The following is a 17,717-nucleotide window of genomic DNA, read 5'->3' as shown; positions in this document are numbered from 1 at the left end:
CAACGGGACGCCGGGCGCTGATCCAGCCCCAGTAAACATCGCGCGTGCTGACAGCGACAAAGCAGACGCGTCAACTTTCAAACAAGGGTTCAGAGACGAATCTTATCGCACCTTGAACTTCTCCTTGATCATCTGACGTTCCTTATCCTTCAGCTACAGCAGGTGGAAAAGACAAATATTATGATAAATATATATTAGAACACATATGTGCTATCATGTCTGTACATGGGAAACAGAAACCCCTGCCCCACTCAACTCTATCTATGGGTAGTACTGCTATAGTTTGAAAAACGCTCTGTACATGGCATCATTGCTACCATTTTATTAAAGCGCTGCAGTCACGGTGAAGACATAACTGCACAATAAAATAACCGTCAGACCCTTAGAATGCATATGGCTGAGGGGCAGTTTTTAGTGTGTTATTTATTTCCACACGCCCACCTTGGTGCCAGGCTGAAACGTGGGCATGTTCCTGTCCGTCACATACTCCGTCACCTTCAGCCAGCTGCAAGGCACATTCACACACACACACACGCACGCACGCGCACACACACACAAACATGCACACACACACACATGCACGCACGCGCACACACACACACACACATACACACACAAACATGCACACACACACGCACGCACGCACGCACGCACGCACACCAACAGATTAAACGCGGCATCAGTAAATGTCAATGAACATATCTGACTCAAACATACACAGGTGCTAATTATTTGAGCAATGACTGCACAGAATAATAATAATCACACACTCCCAGAAATAGACAAGCTTAACTATTGTCAGGACCTGAGCAGTGTGAGAGGTTCAGAGCTTGTGTGTTGTTTAGCGACGGGCTGGGCGCGTCTTGCTCACCTGCGCTGGTACACCTGCATCTGCTGCTCCATCAGCTCTCTGTAAGACACCTCAGCCTTTCTGTTTGTCACGCCCACCAGCTGAATCAGCTCCGACCTGCAACACAGGGCGGGGTCAATGTGTCTGTGCTAAGGGCCGGGTCAGTGTGTCTGTGCTGAGGGCGGGGTCGGCAGGGTCAGTGTGTCTGTGCTGAGGGCGGGGTCAGTGTGTCTGTGCTGAGGGCGGGGTCAGTGTGTCTGTGCTAAGGGCGGGGTCAGTGTGTCTGTGCTAAGGGCAGAGTCAGTGTGTCTGTGCTGAGGGCGGGGTCAGTGTGTCTGTGCTGAGGGCGGGGTCAGTGTGTCTGTGCTGAGGGCGGGGTCAGTGTGTCTGTGCTAAGGGCGGGGTCAGTGTATCTGTGCTAAGGGCGGGGTCAGTGTGTCTGTGCTAAGGGCGGGGTCAGTGTGTCTGTGCTGAGGGCGGGGTCAGTGTGTCTGTGCTAAGGGCCGGGTCAGTGTGTCTGTGCTGAGGGCGGGGTCGGCAGGGTCAGTGTGTCTGTGCTGAGGGCGGGGTCAGTGTGTCTGTGCTGAGGGCGGGGTCAGTGTGTCTGTGCTAAGGGCGGGGTCAGTGTGTCTGTGCTAAGGGCAGAGTCAGTGTGTCTGTGCTGAGGGCGGGGTCAGTGTGTCTGTGCTGAGGGCGGGGTCAGTGTGTCTGTGCTGAGGGCGGGGTCAGTGTGTCTGTGCTAAGGGCGGGGTCAGTGTATCTGTGCTAAGGGCGGGGTCAGTGTGTCTGTGCTAAGGGCGGGGTCAGTGTGTCTGTGCTGAGGGCGGGGTCAGTGTGTCTGTGCTAAGGGCGGGGTCAGTGTGTCTGTGCTGAGGGCGGGGTCAGTGTGTCTGTGCTGAGGGCGGGGTCAGTGTGTCTGTGCTAAGGGCGGGGTCAGTGTGTCTGTGCTGAGGGCGGGGTCAGTGTGTCTGTGCTGAGGGCGGGGTCAGTGTGTCTGTGCTAAGGGCCGGGTCAGTGTGCCTCTGCTGTGAAACCAGGACCAGTGTGTCTGTACTGAGCACAGTGTCAGTGTGTCTGTACTGAGCACAATGTCAGTGTGTCTGTACCAAAAACAGAGTCACTGCGTCTAATGACTGAGGTGCACAGAGTGCATTTCCTGCCAATTAGGTGGATGTCTTCCCTGTCCTGATTGGGACCGGGGAGCACGTACTTCTCCAGGGACTTGAGGATGTAGTTGTAGTTGTTGAGGAGGAAGATGGCGCTCAGAGCAGAGTCCTCGTACACTTTGGACTTGCTGAGGAGGTTCAGCTGCAGGTTCCCCAGAACCTTACCTGGCAGGTGAGAACAGGGCTTGGGTCTGACACTCAAAGCAAACCACCCAGCAAACAGACAAAGCCCAACCTCAACACCTCTAACAAAGCAAGTGGTCGTCCTGACCCATTCACTTAATAGACCAGCACCCAGAATGAACTGTTCCTGTTATAGCTACCACACCAATGTGAACTGTATTCGCAGAAAGCCATTTCCACTGTACTTAAATCGAACCCATACAAATCACTCAGCGAGCGGAAACCACATCTTTCCACTGTGTTAACACATAAAAAGCTTGGCAAAGAAGATAAGAAACACAGCCTCGAGTTCCAAACCATGTAGGGTAGGTCAAACCGCACAGTCCCGGAATACTCTGCGGCTCGGTGCCAAGTTGTGTTGAGAAAGGTAAATGGAGAAAGTTAAAATGAGTTTTGAAGTTGAATGTGTATAATTTATGTCTGATAACCGCGTAAAGTATTTCCAAAATGTTTTACTGCGTTTAATGAATTACACATTGGATATTTCAAACAGTTTTTGTTGCCATGCTTACATTTCATTGGGTTCTCTCATCTGGTTTATCACATATCTGACATACCTCTGGTCCCGACAGGATGTGCACGTGTGAGATTACACTTTAAGATACACAGGCCAGCTAGACTCAACACAAGCCAGGTTCACACAGAGCAACTCGCCCAATGAAAACTGGTCAACCAAACGGTCACTCTTGCAACCCTACACCTCAAACAGCACACAGCATCCATAACGATACACTACAGCCAATCATTAGCAATTCTCTATACCACAGAACTCACTCACCTGTGTAGAGCAGTCTCCTAGGTTACAAATCCCAATGATGCCACCTTTATTTTCCCCCAGTTACCACAGCAACCTGTACTCTAGACCCAGAACCTGAGAGGTCTGAAAATGTCTTGCCTTGTACTGGCTGAGCAAGACTTCACAACACAATTAATGGGCTGCTAAGTGCTGAAATAAACACCGGCGGGTTTTAACCAATCAAATTGCTGCGACGTTTCATAGGCAACACATTAACTGAAGGACAGGAGAGAGTTCTGAAGTGCCTAATGCAGCCTTACTTGGAACACAGAGGAAGACAAGTGGCAAAGGAGAAGGGGGAAGAAAGAAGGAATGGAGACGGCGAGAGAGAGAGAGAGAGAGACTGTGTGAAAGAACAGAGAGAGGCTTGCCACTGGCCACCTGTTGATCTGCTGACACCGCTGTTCACAGTTGACTTTTTGAAAATAACACAGTATTTAAAAAGCACTTGTAAAAATAATAATGGCCTTACAGATGTATGTGCTGAGCAGTCTGCGGCTGAACTCCGAGCTGTAGCTGCTAGCCGACGAACTGGTCTCTGTAAAAAACAACACAAAATGGTGAGTCCAGTCGTGCGGTTATGCCTAATTAACCATAACTCACCATTCTTATCAGTCCCGTTAAAATTACACTAACGCAAATTAATATTCCCTGAGGTTAAAATCTAGAACTTTTTCTAAAGACTAAGCTGGCTATTAACCCATGTGGTCCCAATTCCTAAAATAAGACTCTAATTAATGTCAAGTAGGAGGGAATCGCACATCATATTGCTGACTGCAAAATGTTGAGCAACCTCAAACATTTACAGAAGGCAACACCGCTTTTCTTGTTAGAACTTGAAACCTTCTTCGAAAACCAACCCATTGCCCTAGAGACACACATGATGGATCTAAAATACAACCATGACATTTACCTCACCACTCATTCCTAATACAGTAACAAACACAAAAAATAATTTAAAAATTCGCTTTAGGGGAGAAAAAAAAAAGGCCCAGGACATTGTAACATTGAGAAGATGGCTGTGTTGATGAGTGGAGTTAAATCCGTTTAGCATTAGTGAAGTTCTCTCACCCACATACAGCCACCCCTGCCCCTCAACCCCCCTCCCCGCCCCATTCCCCCCACACCACCACCGCCCCTCCCTCCTTAAGTCCCCACCTTCAAACAAAGGGGACACGCTTACCTCTGGGGTCTAAGGGAATATTGTAAGTGTCGCCAAGGACTACAAGTCAGAGGCCAGAGAGGAAGAGGGGGGAAAAGAGGAAGATTGCAAAACAGGTTAGAAAGTCTGATTAGTACAGAATCAGCACAGCCACCACAGCCTGAGATTGAGGGAGTGAGCAGGAGGAAGAGGGGGAGGAGAGGAAGGTGTGAGGAGCGGGGGGGGTGGTAAAGCAAAGGGAGAGAGGAGTGCGTGGTACACAGGGGGTCAGTCACAAGGGCAGAGGTGCGCGTTCAGGAGAGGAGGACAGAGCATGCTGTGGGGGGTTGGGGGGGGCGGGGGGGTTGCCAAGGCAAGGCGGAGAGCAGGGAGAAGACAGCGCTGGGACAGAGGGGGGCCATTTCAGCACAGACAGAGGAACGGACGGTGACAATATATCTGCTCTTAAACTTCGGAGACTCCGCAAAATAACAGTAGAGTCTTTTAATGTCATTTTATAAAGGCTACTGTTCAAAGATCAGCCTGTTGAAATGGACAGATTCTGGCACTTATTGCTAATAGCTGAATCTGTGCATTTGACTTCAAAGACCACAACTGGCACTGACCACAGGGGTCACTAATGGAAGAAAGAGACTCGGGTCTGGATTCACTCATTACCATAACTCATAACTCAACTTAAGTCAACATAAGTGTGATATACATAATGAATACAGGTGTTTAGTTGTTTTGTTTTTTTTAAATTCTAGAGCAGCCAAAATTAACTCACCAAATTATTTGGCAAAGAAAAAGGAAAGAAACATAACTCTAACACTTGTAACTGAATTTGAGCCTTGACAGAAGCAAATGAAGTCACTGACTGCAGGCTAGTGATGAGAGGGCTCCCCCTGGTGGCCCACAAGCTGAACTAACAGAGAGGAAACGGAGAGAGCAGGAGAAGAGAAACCAGGGCTCACGGCCCACACTGACGGAACACAGGTACGGGATTGGGGGGCAAGGGGATGGACTTCCATGAACACCAGTGGGTGCCGTTTTCACTAGTAACAAACAACTGTGATGCACACGCTTACTGGAAGGACATGGGGCTGATTTTATTGTGGAGTGGACATTTCAAAACCCTCCAAACACCGTCCATGAGATTGCCTCACAGGATAAGGGCTGTCTTAAAATAAAGTATTGTTGTGAATATGTATTAATAAAACTAGTGCGGCTGCAGTGCATCTGAGAGGTACACACTGCCTACAGTGTAGTTTTGCCTACAGCGGAGTCAGAACAGAATGGCAGAATATAGCACCATAAGGCAGAAAATAGCACTACCGTGGGTCTGTGCTGGAGGTGGTCAGTGGTACTGAGGGTGTGTGCGGTAGGTGGTCAGTGATAAAGTGGATCTGTACTGGAGCTGGTCAGTGGTACTGCAGGTCTGTGCTGGGGGTGGTCAGTGATACTGAGCACCTGTGCTGGAGGTAGTCAGAGATATTGTGGGTCTATGCAGGAGGAGGTCAGAGATACTGTGGGTCTGTGCTGGAGGTGGTCAGTGGTACTGAGGGTCTGTGCTGGAGGTGGTCAGTGGTACTGAGGGTCTGTGCTGGATGTGGTCAGTGGTACTGTGGGTCTGTGCTGGAGGTGGTCAGTGGTACTGAGGGTCTGTGCTGGAGGAGGTTCCTAGGATTGGGAAACAGAACACAGCCCAGCTACCTTGGGAGGCCAGCATGGCTCCGGCCGTCTCCTGGAAGTCCAGCAGCTGCTGCAGGAATAGGATGGCCTGGAGGGGCAAGAGCACACAAAGCTCAGAGACACATCCAGGCTACTCCCTCCCAAACCACAACACACAAAGCAGAGTCACATCCAGACTACTCCCTCCCAAACCACAACAGAAAAAGCTCAGAGTCACATCCAGACTACTCCCTCTCAAACCACAACAGAAAAAGCTCAGAGTCACATCCAGGCTACTCCCTCCCAAACCACAACAGACAAAGCAGAGTCACATCCAGACTACTCCCTCTCAAACCACTACACACAAAGCAGTCACATCCAGACTACTGCCTCTCAAACCACTACACACAAAGCACAGTCACATCCAGACTACTCCCTCTCAAACCACTACACACAAAGCACAGAGTCACATCCAGACTACTCCCTCTCAAACCACAACAGACAAAGCAGAGTCACATCCAGACTACTCCCTCTCAAACCACTACACACAAAGCACAGAGTCACATCCAGGCTACTCCCTCTCAAACCACTACACACAAAGCACAGAGTCTCATCCAGGCTACTGCCTCTCAAACCACTATACACAAAGCACAGTCACATCCTGCCATACGTGTGCGAGTGTGTGTGTGAGGGATCTTACATTACTGGTGAGTTCATGAACTGTTCCATCCTTGGGCATGTTGTATTCCTTGTCAGGATCATTCTGCAAGGAAATCAGAAATCAGACGATCTGATCAAAAAGAACACTTTCTTTGGAGCACATCATCTACAGAAACATGACCAAAACAAATGGAGGACCTCAAATGCATATTCATGAAAAGGGTGAGACTTATTCACATCACATCCGTAAACCGAAAGCCATGTACTAGTAGTTCACGATCAAAATACAGTATGTGCAGGTTGGACAGGCCTCAGATGTTAGACAGGGGTCAGTTCAAATAACACAAAACCTCTCACCCACACGCCAGGGACAGAAAATACCAAAATAAACATACCTTTAAACCCAAAAACAGGAGCGACTGAATTCAAAATAAGGTGCTCTTTCCATTACAGAGGATTAAAGCCAATCTCATCACAGAAATGAAATACACGTCTCCTTCTGCACACTAAGGACCCGTAATGACACAGTGCGTCACAGAATCGTGGAACAGACACAGAGTGGCCAGCGCTTCTCGTGGCACACAGTCCGAGGGGAGACCCACCTTAATGCTGTCGGCAAATTCCTCCAGAGCTTTGGCTCCGATGGTCTCCATGGAGGTGATGAGGGTGGGCAGCTTGTTCTTGGTGCTGGCGGCCGTTCCCTGGAAACCATATCACAGTTTCGTGGTATTTTGCTTTTTTCACAGACAGACTATTTCACAGCTTTCACTGGGATCACTTTATTATGATTTTAACAACGTCCATGCTAATCGCCATGCTCTTTTTTTGACCTCATGCGTAAGATAAGAGGCATCCATCTCTACATCCAGCACAATCTTTCCCGGTTCTAGATTTCCCCCACTGCTGATCGATTCCTCCATGACTGCCGAGGATTTCCACAGATGGAACGTTCTGTGACGGGGGTGACGATTCTCCTTCAAATCCACCCGTACCTGGATATTTGACTTGGAACAACCCATACCTGAAGCAGTGCCAACTTAGCCCACCCATGGCTGGACACAGAATTCACAAAGCCCTGCCCATAACTAGACACAGTTGACACAGCCCCACCCGTACATGGAGTGCAGATGTCTTAGTTCCGCTCATACCTGGACACAGAGTTCACTAAGCCCCGCCCATAACTAGACACAGAGTTGATTTAGCCCCGCCCATACCTGGACACAGAGTTGACCTAGCCCCACCCATAACTAGACACAGAGTTGACTTAGCCCCGCCCATACCTGGACACAGAGTTCACTAAGCCCCGCCCATAACTAGACACAGAGTTGACTTAGCCCCGCCCATACCTGGACACAGAGTTCACTAAGCCCCGCCCATAACTAGACACAGAGTTGACTTAGCCCCGCCCATACCTGGACACAGAGTTCATTAAGCCCCGCCCATGACTAGACACAGAGTTGACCTAGCCCCACCCATACCTGGACACAGAGTTGACTAAGCCCCACCCACACCTGGACACAGAGTTGACTAAGCCCCACCCACACCTGGACACAGAGTTGACTAAGCCCCACCCATACCTGGACACAGAGTTGACATAACCCTGCCCATACCTGGACACAGAGTTGACTAAGCCCCACCCACACCTGGACACAGAGTTGACTAAGCCCCGCCCATACCTGGACACAGAGTTGACATAACCCTGCCCATACCTGGACAGAGAGTTGACTAAGCCCCGCCCATACCTGAAGCACAGAGTCAAAATCAGCCTTGGTCTGCTTCAGGTGCCGCAGGATGGGGAAGATGGTGAGCACGGCCGAGTAGTCGTGTCGCATGATGGCCCGCCGCGCCGCCGACACAATGTCATCGCCTTCCAGCATCAGGTTGTCCAGCGCCCCCTGCAGGAAGACAGCCCACAGGCCTGGGGTCAACTGGGGGACACCAACAGGCATGACAGGCACCCTCACCCTCCCTCCACATGACAGGCATCCTCCTCACCCTCCTCTTCCTCCTCCCCCAGCTCACTCCCTGGCATCGTAGACAGTTTCCATCATTTATTAAAGAAATGCGACTAACGTGAGTTATGAGCATATCAATACGTCCCAGTACACTGAAGTGTTCCCAAACTCCCGGCTGCTAAAGAAAATGGAGCATTGGCACTGAGCAGACGCAAGTCACCCTCCGCCTGGACCCCTGCGAAACGTCCCGAGAGAAAACAGCGAACGCCGTGCGCTGCTGCTCCGCCCTCGGCTGACCCCACACTGACCCCCCGCTGACCCCACGCTGACCCCCCGCTGACCCCCACGCTGACCCCCCGCTGACCCCACGCTGACCCCTGACCTGGATGAGCGAGTCGAAGGTCTTCTTCTGGTGGTGCTCGGGGATGATCTCTGTCAGAAGGGCGTACTCGCTGTGGGCCAGCTTCACGAAGGCGCTGATGCAGTGGATGTACGAGTCGATCTCGATGTCCAGCACGTCGTCCTTCCCTGGGGGGCACCCGCACAGGGGGGTCAGACAGAAACTGCGTCTGACCTCCCCCTTTTGGGCTTTTATCACATCTGCCCCCCACCTCACCTCCACTATCCATTTCTGCACCCATAGCTACCCTCATTATTTTAGTTTACCTCACAATTCAACTAACGCAACCTCTTGCATTATCATACAGCTTTATTAATATTTATCTAAATAAACACTAATCTCACAACATTAAACCCCTTTACACCTCATCCCAACCTTTAACTCCCCTCCACCGTGCAATACACACCACACCTACCAATCACTGTTACCAGTATGGAGACAGAGATCAATGTGGGCCTGGTCTACTGATCCCAGTCTACAATGAACACCACTGTAGACTGGGATCTCACTTTAATCTCACTATGCTTCAGCAGCAGTGATCTATTACAATAGCATACATGTAAATGCATCTTTCATTTCTGAGATATACACGTACAGAATTGCAGTGTCATGTTAATTGTCCTTTAAGCTGTGCCTTTTCATATCTGGACTGAGACAGATCACTGTACCATATACTTTGTTAAAACTAGGACAAAACAGTATCGAATGCCAGCATGCACCGGCCTTTCCGCAGTGTAAACCAGTATAATACCAGCATACACTGGCCATTTTTCAGTGTAAACCAGTATAATACCAGTATGCACAGTGGACTACCATTCAGCACCAACTGGCGATGCTTTCTATGTACATTTTACCAACATATATTTCCAGCAGTTTAATATGGAGATAATAAAACTGTAATGGAATACTATGTAACAAAGACACACACCAATTAAAGGAAGAAACAGGTCTGATTACAGACTGTTTGTGAACAGGCTAGACTAAATAATTATTGTAGTCTACTGATGGTAGCTGAGCTTCCCCTGTAACCCAATCAACACCAAGGCGCCCCGTTACCATGGCTTCTCCTTGCCTGTACTCACCTGCGGATGCCCCCTGCTTCTCACCCAGGGCATCAGTGAGGTGTTTGACTCTGAGGTCATGATCGTGACCTAGTGGGTGTCACATGACCAGGGTTAAATCTGGGTCATTGTCTGGGCCAAGGGGTCGACCTGGGATTTTCCTGACGGAGACACACCGGCCACCAAGCACCCAGCAGGGGAAGCAGCGAGGGGCCCCGGTGGGGGGGAGGGGGGGACCCTGGTGTGTGGAAGTTAGTCGAGTGTACGCTGCTTTACACAACCCGGCTTTTTTTCCGCTGGAACTACGGCCGTCACAGAAGCTTTGGGGTTTGCTCGCTGCTAATCGAGGTCCTACGTTTCCACAAGCCGGTCAAAGAAGGTTCCACAGAGACTGAGGGGTTTTAAAGTGGAAAGAATCAACGCAAGCTAATGAGCCGAGCTCCTCTACAACCGAGAGGACAAAGTCCTCCGGTCCGCCGATGAAAACATTCACGAAACCCGCGCGGGAGAATAGCGTACCACCAAAAGCTTCTGTGAGGAAACGTCAGTTCCGGCCTGGCCAAACACAGCCCTGCGAGTCTGAGGGATGTGAGTGACACCCGCATACCGAGAGGCTGAGAGGAGGGGAGGGGGGAGGGGGGAGGGGGGAGGGGGGCGGAGACACCGAAAATAGCGCAGAGAAGAGGAGGAGTTACCTTCCAAAGGAGTGAGGTTAGAACCCCCCTTTCTCCCATCCAGCCCGTGCTGTGAGTACTGTTTCAGAAGGTTCTGAGCCTTGCGGATCGTTCCTTAGCATCCCGCAGAGAAGGAGAGACAGACCCAACAGGAAGTGGGGTAGTACGCCCGACAGGGTGGGGGTGGGGTTGCAGGGGAGAGAGAGGAAATAGCCCCGGACAAGGCAGGGGGAGAGAGAGAGAGAAAAAAAAAATAACAGGAAGAAGACAGCAGAGCTAGGAAGTGAGTGAAGAACGTCCACCGCCACTGCCGTTCCGCCACCGACACAACCGCCACCCACCACAGCGCGGCGAGAGGCAGGGTGCTGGAGCAGCAGCCCCAGCACACGGACACAACAGAAACCGTACGACACCGCGGCCACACCACACAGCACAACACCAAACGGCTACGCCGGACTCCGCTCCACAACAGGCACAGCACACAAAGAGCACAGGTTAATTATCAATACACAATACAGCCAAACAAAACAAAAAAAAAACAAACAGAATTACACAATGCATTAATGTACAGCGCTGTTATTACAGTCATTCATCTGCAGTAATCCTTCCTTTCAGAAAAAAAAAACGGCACAGTTTAGGGTTCATAACTAGAAGTGCTGAATACGCTCGTGTCAGTTGTACAGGAAGACGATCAGAAGCACGTATCACAGAGCAGGGTTAACAATTTGAGCGTACAGTTAGTATGTTAGTAAAGCAGTCGGTGCGGCAACTTCAACCACTGGGTTGAAAATCAAATGAAATCTGCAGAAGCTGCAGTGTCAGGTGACCTTCATGCAACGGAACACCTCTGCCAAGTGCCTGCCAAGAACACTCCTGAAGAGCTTTGTGACATCAGACCCTTCCTGCCTTGTGACGGGCAGAGGCCGCACCGCAGACATCACCGCAGACCAATCAGACGGCCCGCTCCGTTATTCCTCAAAGCGGAACTGGTTTCCCTTCCGGTAATGCGGACCCCGCTGCCGCGCAATGCTACCAGCCGGCGCGCCGCCGGAAGCTCCCGTCGCTAACCAGAGCCTCTGGTCGCTAAGAGAAACGGAAGAAGGCAGGCTGGCAGGACGGAGGTGACCATCTGGTTAGTCCATGGGTAACACGCATGCCGGTTTGAATGGGTACAGCGATGGCTGCGGCTGGAATGGAATGTTCACGGACCACTGAACAGAGACGCTGAGCATTCCGCGCTCGCTCTCTGACAGACTAAGGAGTCCGAGCTCTGCTGTGCAGAGTGGCGGTGAGCTTCAACAGCCCTGCAGCCCTGCAGCCCTGCAGCCATGCAGCTATGCAGCCATGCAGCCCTGCAGCCCTGCAGCCACGCTCTACGTGCAGGCAACAGGGCAAGCTTAACAGCCGTGTGCATGACACGCTATCCTCACAACCAGCACGCAGCACTACAGCCACGATGTTGGGAACAGATACTTCAGCTCAACGCTTCAGACCACAAGAGGAACAGAGCAGAGGAACAATGTTTAGAGATCTACCCTCATGAAACAAACTATCTAATCATCTCTAGGGTGTGTCTACGGTCACAGCGTACAGTGCATTTCCTGTCCTGTAATCGGCCATTAAAGTTTTCATCCCTCAATGTGGTGGCAGACACCATCAATAACTAGCACTCAGCGACAGGCGAGCGTCCGCTTGAGACTAATGGAGATGGAGCTGAGACGTGACCAAGCCACTGACCAAGCCACTTCTGAAGTGTGAAACATATGCTGTAAATGTAGGACCGATATGTGGGCGTGACTGTGGGGCACCGGGCGGGCTGCGCAGTGGAACCAGGAAGAGAAAGCCTAACTTTATTCGTCACGGTGCACTCTTCCATTCCACACATCTTCCAGCCCGTAACTCAAGGTATAGCTTCGTCCTGAAACAATGGGCAACACTTTTCCCGCTCGGATTTTCGTTTTACTTGTGCTGTCTGCAGAGGCTTATTAAATATATCTAATAATAGGAAACCTCAGAGAACTGGCTCTTATGGTCACATGACTGGCCACTGCGCAGACAGGGAGCAGTTCTCGGTTAGAGCCGAACCACACTTTTTCGGCTAAAGAGGACCGGCAAAATAAATGGCTCGTTTATCAGCCAGTTTAATATCTGGCGTAAAGAATCCGGCGAGTTCTCCATCGGGGCGATGGGAAACGCCACTGGAACAGACACACAGTGCCTGCAGGGCTGAGCACTAAGGCCGTTGCCGTGGCGTCACAGTGAACAGAAGCAAGCGATGGGGCGTGGCACACTAAAAAGCCGAGTCTTTACCTGGAATGTAGACTAGAGCGAGGGGAGGGCCATCGTCAAGAGTGAACACGCAAATAAAAACAAGGAGAGAGAGAGAGAACAGGACGATTAGAAACCCAGGAGGTTAAGTGACACAGGGGCAGACGGAAGAAGTTTTTTTAACAAAGAAACGCCGTGATAAAGGTGTGGAATTGGGTCTCACTTGTGAAGTACAGAAACTCAGGGAAACACACACACACACGCGCGCACACATACACACACACGCATGCACACACACACGCATGCATGCATACACACACACACACACACACACACGCATACGCGCACACACACACACACACACACACACACACACACACACACACACACGCATGCATACACACACACACACACACACACAAATCATAACATTTGAAAAACTTCAACCCTTTTAGACACCAGTTAAATTTCTGCAGTTTAAAAAGAAAAATCAACTTTCATCAATATTGATAATATTATATAGAATACTTATAATTACTATTCTTTCTACAGAAGCGTTTTAAAACTTGACCAGCATGTAAAGAGTTAAAGTATTTCAAACACTTATTAGACCTCAGTCAAGTACGCACACTCGCTCACATACACATTTACACAGGCAGACACGCACACACACGCTTACGCTAACCGCTGGTTGTTCGGTTTAGGTCCGATGTGGCAGTTGTGGTTAGTGTGGGTGTGTCGGTGCCAAAGGGTGGTTTTTTGATTGACAGCTTGCAAGTGAGATTGGAGTGAGGCGGCTAATTGGTGGGACAGCCGGTGAGGGCGGGGCTCCCTCTGACCTGGTCTCTTGGGAGCCTTCTTGGTGGGTGTGTCCTTGCGCTTGTTGGGCACGGCGGGGGAGTAGAGGATCCCGGAGGAGGCGCTGTTCTTGCGAAAGTGCTCTTTCAGACCCTTAATGGAGCGGTCCAGCTGGGACGAGCGCACCTGGAAGTACACCGTCATGAAGTCTGCGGAGAGAGGAGCAGAGAGAGGGAGAGGGAGAGGAGCAGAGAGAGGGAGAGGGAGAGGGAGAGGAGCAGAGAGAGGGAGAGGGAGAGGAGCAGAGGGGGAGGGGGAGAGGAGCAGATAGAGCAGAGAGAAGGAGAGGGAGAGGTGCAGAGAGAGAGAGAGGGAGAGGAGCAGAGAGAGGGAGAGGAGTAGAGACAGGAGCAGAGAGAGGGAGAGGGAGAAGAGCAGAGAGAGCATTTTGCTTGTCAAATTCTGGTTATGTACAGCAAGCGAGCAGGTGGAAGGAGTTTCTTGTTCCTTCTTCTATATGCTATCATCCATGTATCCTGCTCTTGCAACATGCATTTTCTTACCATGCAAATAAAGTGCACTTGAATTTGAAAGAGGGAGAGAGAAATGGAGACAAAGGGTTTGCACAGACTGCAGGAGAAGAACAATCATGAAAGAGAGGAATGAAAGACAAGAGATCACTCAAAAACAGGAGGCCAGAGAGGGGACACACCCAGTTACTTTGGAATTTGTGAATATTTCTAGAATAGAATATTATTTTGCAGAATTCCTTCCAAGGGAAGAGGCCAGGGAAAAGGACATGGAAGCTTCAATGGGCACATTCAAATCTCTAACACATCTAATTCTTGGATGTTTTAGGGGGATGTGTTTTATTCTCAAAGGCCCTGGGGACTTGTTTGTCGGTCTAAGGTGCCCTTTGCCACCTGGCTGACTGTGTCCCACTTACTCATGTGCTCCAGGACCCTGCCTCTGCCATGGGACTGGGGGGATGCTAGCAGCAGCTGTCTGTCTAAGGACGTGGATTTCCCCCTGCCGCCCCTCCAGCGGGCGGCCATCTTAGTCAGGGCCATGAGGGTGTCCACTGGCAGGTCTCTGTCTAAGGACTGTGTTTTCCTCTGAGATCCACATTTCCTGTCTGACTGAGCTTCCTGTTCCTCCTCACTGCCCTGCCCTGTCAAAACTACACTGAACAATCCCTCACAGTCAGCCACTATGTGACTGCACACACATGAACGTGCATGCGCACGCGCGCGCACACACACACAGACAGACACACGCATGCACGCGAGTGCACACATACAAACGTGCACACACATACATAATCTAATACACACAAAGGTACACATATACACAGACACACACACACACACACAGGTCTACTGCTCCACCCATACCTGCAGGTTTAATCACACATCCCTCTTCCTCCAACACCTTTGGATAGGTGACATCAGTTCTCACAAAGCCAATCTGAACTGAAGTGAATGGGGGGGGGGGGGGGGGGGGGGTTACCCTGGTTACGGCCGTACTCCACAAGCCAGCCGGAGATGCAGATGATGTCCTGCAGCACGGCCTCGGGGAGGTGCTCGAGCGTCACCTCCTCCTGCACCTCCAGCTCCTCGTCCACGCCGATGGCGTCCAGGATGAGCACAGGGGGGACGGGCTTGCTGTAGCGCGTAAGCAGGCCCCGGAACTCCGCCTCCAGCAGCTCTTTCCCCTTTTCGAAACGCGCTTTCTGGGAAATTCCACGCAAAACACGCATGCAGCATATCAGAGAAAGCCCTGCAGATATACGAGTCATCTCAAAATTAAGAAGAGTGAGGCAGAGATAAAGAAAAAAAGGGAGAAAAAAGAAAGTGTGTGCATTACCACTGTGTTGAGTTCTGGGCTGTCTGGATTGTTGTCCTGGAAGTACTCCACTGCCTTCTGGATCTTGGCAATGCAGGCTAGATACTCATCCAGCCTGCCTGCAGGTCTGAAATGCCCCCCACACACACACGCACACAAAAACACACACACAAAGTCACACAGTCATCATTCTACATCACAGTACTCCCTGAGGTTTCTCTCCACAGCCAACCCTAACCCTAACCGTCCTTCTCAACCCTCCTCTCACCCTCATCCACCTCTCTTCACCATTCTCCGTTCCATCTCACTCCTTACTCGCCGCTCACACCTTCTTTCTAGTCTTCCGCCTCCTTCCCCCACCCTCCCTCCCTCCCTCCCTCTCTCTCTCCCTCTCTCACCCCTCCTTGATGATCTTGTCTGTGTCCTTGGCCACGTGGTAGTAGCTGATGACGTGGTCCAGGCAGGACAGGGTCTTGTCCACGTTCTCCTGCAGACGCTGCAGGTTCTCTGTCTGCTTGTGCACGGGAATGATGGAGTTCTCCAGCTGCACCAGCCGGCTCTCGAAGGATGACAGGATGGACACCTGCAGGTTCAACAGTCAGTCAATCTCCATCTCCACAACTGCGAAAACTCACCTTAAATGCAGCTTTTTTTTATTTTTACTGGAGGGTTTTATTTTCTGTATGCAAATAATTTTATTTCTTAAAACTAAAAAAAAAATAATAATCAGCTGCTTCTCAGTGGATGCAACAATGGCTCCCAAATGCATAGCAACATGTGCCATTCCTGGTGTCTAAAAGAACCATTATTAGAAGCTTCTAATCAGTACATTAACATGCTTAAGCCTCACGGTAAGTCATGGAATCGCTCCATCATTTATTTCCACATTTATATCCAAGATATAGCTACACAGAAACGGACGTGACAAACAGTGCTGAAAGAAAGTATTAGCCCCCTTCCTGATTTCCTCTGTCATTGTATATTTCTCACATAGAACGCTTTCAGACCTTTAGACAAAATGTATCATTGGACAAAAGGAAAATGAGTAAACACAAATAAATATATTATTTCATTTATTTAATGAAAAACACCCATTTCATCCATGATAACTTTTTTCATCAAATAAATGAAATAATGTGTGTGTCTTGTGTTTACTCATGTTCATTTTGTCTAATATTACATTCACATGTCTAAAGACCTGATACAATTCAGCGTTATGAAATAAGAGAGGAAATCAGGAAGGGGGCAAATACGTTTTCATGATATTGTACACTGTGGGTGTCTGTTAGACGCGGATTTTCGTTAGAGACAGCGCTCACCATGCCTTTAGTTAACTGGTCACTCTTCTCCAAATTCTCTCGGATGAACGACAGCGTATCTTGTTCCTGTGGAAACACGAGCACCATAACAACTTTCACAGCACGTAGTTTATACTGTGCTTTTGTTTTACGCTAGTTCAGCTAGATAAATCCATGTAAACTTAGTTAGCTTACATTACTAACCGTTCAGTCTATTTGGTACATGCTAAATTAGGTGACAACGCAGAAGCAGGTACATCATAGGACACCAAGTGTTCATATTTAGGTTTAAAATGCCTTTTAACAATTAACAACTAATAACAAGTCAGTAATATTTTATAACTAGTTAACGTTAGTTAGTCTGCCATTCAATTGATCCGCATAGCCAATAACAATCTGTACTAAACCAAGTTATCTTGTGGAACCATAATTACCCATTCAAGCAGTATTTTCTTACGAGTAACCTTAACGTTAGTGCTGTTGGCAGGCCCAGGTGTATGATTCCACCGGCTGTCAGCCTGTTTCAATGAACAGCGTAGCTTGCTACGTAGCCAGCTAACTGCTTAGCTGGTTAGCCAGGCATTACAACACGCTTTGTCCTGTAGGCTAGTTACTCACGATCTCTAGTGTCTCTTTCTTTGAGAATGAGTAAGCTAGCGGTAGCATCTGATTAGCTGCCCCTAACATAAGACATAACAAGACGTTACCTGTCTCCGTGTGCTATTCTACACAATTAGCTAACGAACCTTACCTGTTTTAATTTCTCTTCAATCTCTCTTTTCCGCGCGGACGCGTCCTCCGTTGGAATCATCCTGACAGAGGTTCTCTTTAATACCTGTGTATAGTAGGCTGATGCTAACTATAGTATTTTTGTTTAGTTGGTTATTTGTGTTGCGGAGGGTGGAGCTGCTAACTACAATCGCAAAAATAAAGGTGAAGAAGTTGCTTCCT

The 17,717-nt window shown here is 49.6% G+C and overlaps 1 protein-coding gene across 7 annotated transcripts in view; it reads right to left on the bottom strand.

Moving 5' to 3' along the window:
• The window catches only part of exoc7 (exocyst complex component 7), a 19,285-nt gene extending 1,568 nt beyond the window's left edge, over nucleotides 1-17,717 (bottom strand). The window contains exons 1-20 of one of the 7 annotated variants that reach the window (XM_035397509.1): nucleotides 17,518-17,717; nucleotides 16,788-16,853; nucleotides 15,867-16,051; nucleotides 15,490-15,595; nucleotides 15,133-15,355; nucleotides 13,665-13,832; nucleotides 12,868-12,879; nucleotides 10,579-10,671; nucleotides 9,905-9,973; nucleotides 8,805-8,950; nucleotides 8,210-8,362; nucleotides 7,070-7,168; nucleotides 6,508-6,570; nucleotides 5,850-5,916; nucleotides 4,179-4,217; nucleotides 3,468-3,533; nucleotides 2,061-2,181; nucleotides 872-967; nucleotides 442-505; nucleotides 112-153 (exon numbers count right to left, since the gene is read on the bottom strand). In XM_035397509.1, coding sequence (XP_035253400.1) covers nucleotides 112-153; nucleotides 442-505; nucleotides 872-967; nucleotides 2,061-2,181; nucleotides 3,468-3,533; nucleotides 4,179-4,217; nucleotides 5,850-5,916; nucleotides 6,508-6,570; nucleotides 7,070-7,168; nucleotides 8,210-8,362; nucleotides 8,805-8,950; nucleotides 9,905-9,973; nucleotides 10,579-10,671; nucleotides 12,868-12,879; nucleotides 13,665-13,832; nucleotides 15,133-15,355; nucleotides 15,490-15,595; nucleotides 15,867-16,051; nucleotides 16,788-16,853; nucleotides 17,518-17,577 — 1,938 coding nt within the window. In that variant the 5' untranslated portion in view covers nucleotides 17,578-17,717. The remainder of the gene's footprint in view (nucleotides 1-111; nucleotides 154-441; nucleotides 506-871; nucleotides 968-2,060; nucleotides 2,182-3,467; nucleotides 3,534-4,178; nucleotides 4,218-5,849; nucleotides 5,917-6,507; nucleotides 6,571-7,069; nucleotides 7,169-8,209; nucleotides 8,363-8,804; nucleotides 8,951-9,904; nucleotides 9,974-10,578; nucleotides 10,672-12,867; nucleotides 12,880-13,664; nucleotides 13,833-15,132; nucleotides 15,356-15,489; nucleotides 15,596-15,866; nucleotides 16,052-16,787; nucleotides 16,854-17,517) is intronic. The other 6 variants (XM_035397502.1, XM_035397504.1, XM_035397503.1 and 3 more) reach the window with 6 other exon arrangements.

The sequence above is a fragment of the Anguilla anguilla genome, chromosome 17 (assembly GCF_013347855.1).
Source record: "Anguilla anguilla isolate fAngAng1 chromosome 17, fAngAng1.pri, whole genome shotgun sequence".
NCBI lineage: Eukaryota > Metazoa > Chordata > Actinopteri > Anguilliformes > Anguillidae > Anguilla > Anguilla anguilla.
The sequence above is the reverse complement of the archived record's forward strand: the minus strand, read 5'-3'. Positions and strand labels throughout refer to the sequence as shown.